This window comes from Orycteropus afer, unplaced genomic scaffold (genome assembly GCF_000298275.1).
Source record: "Orycteropus afer afer isolate SDZICR_OR568_19922 unplaced genomic scaffold, OryAfe1.0 scaffold00079, whole genome shotgun sequence".
NCBI lineage: Eukaryota > Metazoa > Chordata > Mammalia > Tubulidentata > Orycteropodidae > Orycteropus > Orycteropus afer.
In genome coordinates, this window is record NW_006921666.1 from 5,688,683 (window position 1) to 5,696,293 (window position 7,611).

The window sequence follows — 7,611 nt, forward strand, 5'->3', positions numbered from 1 at the left end:
GCATTACTTGCAACAGCTGAAACCAGGAAATAATCCAAATATCCAACAGCTGGCGACTGGTTAAACAAAATGTGGTATATATGCATTGTTATGGGCTGGTTCATGACCCCCCAAAGTCTTAAACTCTGGTACCTGTGAATGTGACCACACCAGAAAATAGTCTTTACAGATGTAATTAAGATAGCATGCGGTCACACTGGAGTAGGGTGGGCCTTGATCCAATATGCCTGTATCCTTATAAAAAGAGGAGACAGACACAGAGGGAAGGTGCCCTGTGAAGAGCACCAGAATGGAGTGATGCTGCACAAGCCAAGGCCCACCTGGGACCACCAGAAGGTAGAACAGGCAGAGGGAGGGTCCTCCTCTAGACTTTGGAGAGGACATGGCCCTGTTGACACCTTGATTTTGACATCTGGCCTCCAGAGTTGTGAGACAGTAAGTTTCTGTTGTTTTCAGCCACCCAGTTTGTGCTATTTTGTTATAGTGACTCTAGGAAACTAATACATCTGTGCAGTGGAATACCCTTCAACAATAAAAAGAAATGGATTACTTTCATGTGCTATAACATGAAAAAACCTCAATAACGGTAAGTGAAAGGAGCCAGATTCAAAAGGCCACATGGTATATGATTCCATTTATACGAAATGTTCAGGAACGGCAAATTAGTGGAGACAGAAAGAAGATGAGTGGTTACCTAGAACTGGGGCTGGGGACAGGATGAACTGTAAACAGGCTCAAGGGACAATCTCGGGGTGATAAAAATGTTCCACGACACAATTATGGTGATGGGTGTGCAACTGCACAAATTTACTAAAATCACAGAATTGTACACTCACGACGGGTGGCTGATATGGTATGTAAATTATAGCTTAATAATACTTAAAAAAAAACAACCCAGAAAGAAACAAACCCTGGTGCCAAAGCATGCCTCTTCCTGCGGCTAAGAAATGGTGCAGAAGGGAAGGTAGGAGGTGAGAGCCTCTAATAAAACAGGGGCTGCTGCCAAAGCCAATGTGATTTTCCTTGTGCACACTTTTCTATTCCAACTCATCTAAGATCTAATAACAACAGCAGTATTTACTACGCGTCACAAACCTAAAAGGACAGTCCTAATCTTATGCCCATTTTCTAGATGAGAAAAAAGGGTCAGAAAGGGAAAGCTGCTCGTTCATGGTGCCGCAGCTAGTAAGTGGCAGAGCTGGGCCTGGAACCCAGGCCTGCCTGATCCCAGGACCTCACTCTTCACCACTGCTATCTGCTGCTCCACCTGCCCCACCTGCCCCACAGCCCCAGACTCTCAGGCCCCAGGGAAAGAAGCATAGTGCTACTTGAGCAAGCCAAGCAAGGCCGGCAAGCTAGGCTTCCTTACTTCACTGTAGGTAATACTACCCTTGCACACAGGTGTCAAGCACTAAGGCTCCCCTCACTACGAAGCAGGAAAGACCTAGACTTACCCACGTGGCACACGTTGGTCAAGCAACATTGAACAGGTGGGAGCATCGGTTTCCACGTGGAGCACATAGTTACAAAAGCCTGTGTGGAGCAGCCTGGGGTTTAGCAGAGATGGCCAGCAATGAGGGATCGAGATAACCTCTGGTTCAGCTACAGGCCTGCCTGGATGAATTCCCTGCTTGAACTTTTCATCAGGAGCTGCGAGTTTCCAGGCAGCATTCCACGTGGAGGCCTGACAATGCCACTCTGTCTGCCCTGCACACCTGGCGCTGCCCCCTGACCTCGGGTCTGTGGCAGACAGCACACATTGTTCTCCTCGCCTTCCATGGGGCACGAACGGTTCCACTTCTCCCAGCCCGAGGCATGACAAGGCCAGGCAGCAGTCTGAGGAAAGTTCTCCACAGGCTGCCCAGTGAGCTGGAGGAGGCCTGCAAGCATCCATGGTGGAGGTGGCGGGGGAGCAGACTCTTTTCTGTGACAAGCCCAGGCTCTCCCATCATCCCCTCCACACTGACCTGCTGTTGTTGCTCAAAGAGCAGGTGTATGCCCTCCCTCGTTGGCTTTTGCACTTACTGTTCTTTCTTCTTGGAACCCTATCTGCCGCGTCCGGCAAAACCACACAGGTCACGAAATGAAGCAACACGAAAGGATTAATGGTTTTCTTTATTATTTTTTTAAGGAATGGGGGCCAGGCAGACACCCTGCATGTTCTGAGAGAGCGACCCCTGATGCCCTTGTTCTACTTTATATGTTTGTACATGATTACATCATTAGTCTTGGAAGTCATACAATCAGCTTGTTCTCTGCAGAGCTAAAGTTTACTCCTCTACCTGCTCAAGGACAACAGGTGGTCATTAAAACAATCACAGAAATCTCCTCAGGAATAAAGAGTGTAAAACGATAAACATTTACTAGGACACGGTGACTTCAAGTATGAAACATCCCAATAAGATAAAAAACATGGAGAATAACATCTACTTTCACTACTTTGATGTTTTGCCAATTAAGTATTTAACAGCGAGAGAGACCTTGCCATCTCTTGAAGCAACATTCAACCACAGAGAGGGAGGCCTTGCCATCTCTGAAAGCAAACACTCAGTCACAAGAGCAGCCTTGTCATCTCTTCACTGTAATTAGAATGTGTGCCTTGCAATCATGTTCTTTTGGGGGTCTTTTTCTTGGTCCCCAACACCTACCCTTCCACATCCTAATTACACTCCTTCCTTCATCTTCTTCAAGTCTCTGCTCAAATAGCACTTTCTTAAAGAGGCCTCCCCTAACCACTCCACGTAAAATCGCACCTCTCTGCCCCACATTCCTTTCCCTGTTTCTGCTTTATTTTTACCATGTGACACATGATTTTACTGGTCTGCCATTTCCCCCACCAGGACGTAAGGTCCACAGAGGAAGGAGTTTTGTGTATCTAGCTTGTGGTTGTGTCAGCCATGCCTCTAGAACACAGCCTGACACGGGGCAGGTGGCAATCAATGTCTCACGAAGGTATGAACTTCCCAACCAGGGCTGGGCCTGAGAGCAGCATCTCTGAAGCTATTGCCAATGCCAACGACACCATGGGAGACTGGGCCAGAGGCCAGCTGGGACTTCTCACGCCTGCTCAGAGGTAACATGAGCCAGTCCAGGAGAAACTGCTAAAGAACGAGTCAGCACGCCACACGGCGGAGGAGGGAGCAAGGCCTGTGCCTCTCCCATGCCCCTGCAGAAAGCCACACTGCTGGGCCCTGGCCGTCTGTCCATTCCCTCCTGACTTCTGCAGCTGTCTTCTTGGGATGCACCCTGAAGTCTAGGTGAGCAATGCTGCTGGCTGTAACGTACATATGAATGAGAAAAGCAAGGGATCTTCGAAGTCAGTAAGCACGGGGTGGACAGATTCTGGAGGAACTTGTCATCATTCCCCAGGCCCTCTGGTCACATGGGATCCTCAAGTCCCAAGTAAAGGCTGAAGCCCAAGCAGGGGTGGCTGGGACACAGGCAACAGGAGACTTGGTCCTGCTGAGCTGAGCCTGCCTCTTGTCCAGGCTCAATTCACTTCCAGCCGCATCTCACCCAGGCCCAGTGGCTGCATCCCTGCCACCATGGAGCCAGGACTCTGGATCTGGGCCACGTGAGGAGGCCCCACATCCCAGGCCTGGCAGGGCCTCTGCTCTGTGGTCATTCCATATCTCCAGAGACAAGAAAGGTTGCCTGGTCAGGGTCCAGAGGGTAGCAGGCAGTTTCTCCCAGCACCCTTCTAAATCTGCCCACTATTTAAAGAGCAAAAGAAAAACCAGTTGCTGTTGCATCTACCCTGGCTCACGGCAGCCCCGTGTGTGTTAGGGCAGAATTGTGCTCCTTAGGGTTTTCAATGGCTGATTTTTCAAAAGTAGATCACCAGGCCTTTATTCTGAGGGCCCCCCAATCCTTGGGTTAGCAGCCAGGTGCGTTGTCCGTTTGTACCACCCACTGACTTCCTGCCTGCTATCAGCCAGATTACGTTCCTAAACTAAGGGCAGCAGAGAAGGAATAAGAGCACAGATGGTAATAGCACAGGCTCTGGGGTCAGACAGCCTGGGTTTAGATGCCAGCTCTGTCACTCAGCAGCCGGATGGTCTCCAGCAGTTTCCTAAGCTCTCTGAACCTCTGGTTCCTCATCTTAAATGGGATGAACAAACAGCATCTGCTTCCCTGGGGAGCTGCGGGGAGGAAGCCAGGCAATGCATATCGACACTGACCCCAGGGCCTCGCACACAGGTGAGCTCACGGTAGACCTCACAGGCTGCCTTGTCACTGCCGTTACAACAAAATCAAGGGAGGAAGGCAGCCCTAGATGCTGGCTCAGGCCGCCTGACCACCTCAAAGGTTAACACATTCCTGAGGCCATTGGGCTGGCCAGAAACTAAGGGACTAGAAATGCAGACCTTCCCCTTTGGATTTCAGGATGATGCAGGCTCAAGACAAGCCAGCCTGGATGGAAACTTCTCTAGGGCCATGGCAATTATTCCAAAGAGGGGCTGTCTGTGCTGAAAAGGCGCCTCTGGAAAAGGGACCCTCAAGCCACTAAATCTCTGAGTTTCTAATTACCAGACACACATCCTCTCTGCCTGCTGGGGAGGCTCGGCTCACCAGGGAAGGCACTCCAACCACACAAAAATAACCCCCCAGTGGGTTTTTGATGTTGGGCCTCTTTGCTTTTCTGAATTTTAATGAAGGGCTTTCGGGGCAGGATAAGAGGTGCTCAGAGATCCCTCGGTGGCCGCTGGCCGCTGGCCGGGCTGGGTGAGGAGTGGAGCTTGTTAGCTATTGGCCTGCACAGGCCTGGTCCGAAGCCACGTCTAGAAAAGGGTATCAGGGAAAGTCCCCGTCCTCTGATGTGATGTCTTAGGAAGAAAGAGAAAAACACAAACAAAAAGCTGTGTCTGTTTAGCACCAGGACTGGGCTCAGTGCCTTTGGGGCTTGTGCATTTTGGAGCTGTACAGACAAGCAGCTCTGTATCCGGAGGGTCAGAGGCTTGGAAAACAGAGCAGAGGAGGAGAGGAGCCCCTGGTCCCTGCAGAGAGGGCGGTCAGGGAGTTCCTGGGGGCTACTAAGCTTCTCCAGAGAAGAGGCTCTAGGAAGCTGTGCCCGAAGGGAGTGCAGGCTTTTGGAACCGAGGCACACGTTGCAAGAAGAGGAGAGGAAGCAAGGGTTGTCAAAACAGCACCAAACCCTGATGTGAAGACTGGGTCACCTTATGACACCCACGTCTTGCTCCCTCCTCATGTGACGATGGGACAGTGCACCTGCATGAATTTAGCTGAAGTACTGAGCGTCCACAGTCAGGAAGGCTCTCTCCAGGCCTGCCCCACCAGGACCCAGTGGGCAGGTGTCCGAACCTGCCACATCCCAGGCCCACACGCTTACAGGTACCACACTCGCAGGAATGCTGTGGCCCCCGGGGAGCTGAACCACTTCCCAGCAGGCGTGCTCATTCCTTCTCCCGAATCCAGCCTCCCCTCATGGTCTTCAACACTGTGAAGAGTTCCCTTCACGTTGTTTAAAAGCTGCTGGGCTCCAACTCTTGATGGGTCTTTCCATCCAGAGGGTGTTGGAAAGAAACGGAATCCATAGCCACTGGAGAGTAAAGCCATTTATTATCCTTGAATGATCCCATGTAGCCTACTGAGAATAAATATTTCTATTACAAAATATTCCAGGTAAAAATTCTAAGCTGTTTGCAAGCTTCTTTAGTTTTAGGCTTGTTGTGTTTTTTTTTTTTCAAGTCCAAGGCAGAGGTTACTCTGTGCAGGAAGAGTGGTCTGCTGTCCTCCCCGGGGCTCAGGGGTGTCTGGGCTGCCCCATAGGGTCCTCCTTCTCCATCTGAAGCTGGTCCCACTCCATGAGGAGCTCTGAGGACACCTCTGTGTACAGATGGTCCCAGTCCCAGCTGACATCATCCTGCCAAGAGGAGTGTTACTGGGTAAGATGAAGAATGGTCTTTGCCCTCAATCAAAGCCACCTTCCCACACCCTCCCAGGCCTCGGAGAGGCACAGGTCAGCCCGTGGACCACTAGGTTGAAAGTCTAGGGGGCTGCTGCTGCTACCATACCTCTCGAACCTCATGCTCTGGAGCGAGGACTTTGGTGAGGAGCTTTAGGTCAATCTCTCCATCCTGTGAATGAAGAAGAGCCAGGCTGTGCACCTCAAGGGCCTTTGCACAGCAGTCTCTTACAAAGTGACAAAGACCCAGTTGTAAGCATTAGAACTCCCCAAACCTAGACTTGCAAAAATGCCTTAACAAAGGAGTAACAACGTGAACGGGCCATACGACCACTGAGAAATGAGGTGAAATCATAACATCTTGCACATGGGCCTTCTTTGGGGGAAAGGTCAACACCAGGAGGGCAGAGCATGACAGCAGCACACCATCAGAGCCAGAGCGGAGAGGTGTGGCATCAAGTGCCAAGTGTGAAGCTGACGGAAGTGGGGGGCGTAGCCTGGCGCTGGAAACGTTAGGTCTAGGGAGACTGTGAGATACCCGAGGATTATGCCACCAGCGTACGCATTATTGCCAGGCAGCATTAGGTGGACCCACAGAAGAGATGTCTTATAGCGTCTGGGGAACCAAGAAGTCTGTCCATGGATGTTGCTGGAGCCTATGCAGAAGCCGTTCCACTCACCAAGGTCTGAAAGGCTGAGTACTTCATGAGGTCATTGTCGAGGTCACGGTAAGTCATCACCCGGTTGACCTGGACGCTGATATATGAGAAAATGAGAGGAAGAACCACAGGCAGGACCTGCTCCAGGGGTGCTGCTGCCACCACCCCCAGAGCCTTGTATGCAGCCGGGGCTGACAAAAATGGGAACAAAATGCCTACCAGGATGGGAACAGCTGGATCTACACTGACATCTATCCACTGTGGACGGTACTTAAACTGCCATGTTCCCAGCCTCCCTGCCAACTTCACACCTAACTTAACCTACCTGGGAGGGGCTGCCACCTGCAAAGCAAAGTCTTCTTCCTGTACTTCTTCCAGATCTGGAATAACAGGGATATCTGCAAGGAGAGGTAGAAGCAAAACTGTCAGCAGCACTAACAGGAATCGTGCCTACTTCTCTAGTTTTCATTTAGTCACTGTCAACATGTCACACCGTGGGACAGAGGCTGGAGGTTAGAACACACAGTCACACAGTCTCTGGCCTCCAGGACCGAACAGAAATAAGCATCAGACTCAAAGGCGGAGCGTCAACATTTTGTGAAGTCCAGACCTTACTCCAGAACCTGGTGAATTAGAAGCTCCTAGGTGGGGCTTGGGTGTCCCTGGGTGGTGCAAATATTAATCTGCTTGACTGCTAACTGAAAGGTGAAGGGTCAAGTCTACCCAGAGGCAACGTGGAAGACAGGTGTAGTGATCTCATTATGAAAAATCAGCCACTGAGAACCCCGTGGAGCACAGCTCTACCTTGATACGTACGGGATCACCATGAACTAGAGTCAACTCAACAGCGGCCAGGTTCTGTTTCTAGGCAGGGCTCAGGCAGCCATCCTCAGCTACCTGTAAGGTTTTCACCAGCCAACTTTCTTCAGAAGTACCGCGCCAAGTCCTTCTTCCCAGACAGCCTTAGTCTGGAAGCGCTACTGAAACCTGTCCACCACAGGGGACCCTGCTGGTATTTGAAATATG

General features: G+C 50.9%; 1 protein-coding gene across 1 annotated transcript in view; it reads right to left on the reverse strand.

Moving 5' to 3' along the window:
- Positions 1 to 5,764: 5,764 nt before the first annotated feature.
- IFT43 (intraflagellar transport 43) overlaps positions 5,765 to 7,611 on the reverse strand; it is a 116,094-nt gene continuing 114,247 nt past the window's right edge. Inside the window, exons 6-9 of the mRNA XM_007941413.1 lie at positions 6,911 to 6,983; positions 6,607 to 6,682; positions 6,036 to 6,098; positions 5,765 to 5,884 (exon numbers count right to left, since the gene is read on the reverse strand). Coding sequence (XP_007939604.1) covers positions 5,765 to 5,884; positions 6,036 to 6,098; positions 6,607 to 6,682; positions 6,911 to 6,983 — 332 coding nt within the window. The remainder of the gene's footprint in view (positions 5,885 to 6,035; positions 6,099 to 6,606; positions 6,683 to 6,910; positions 6,984 to 7,611) is intronic.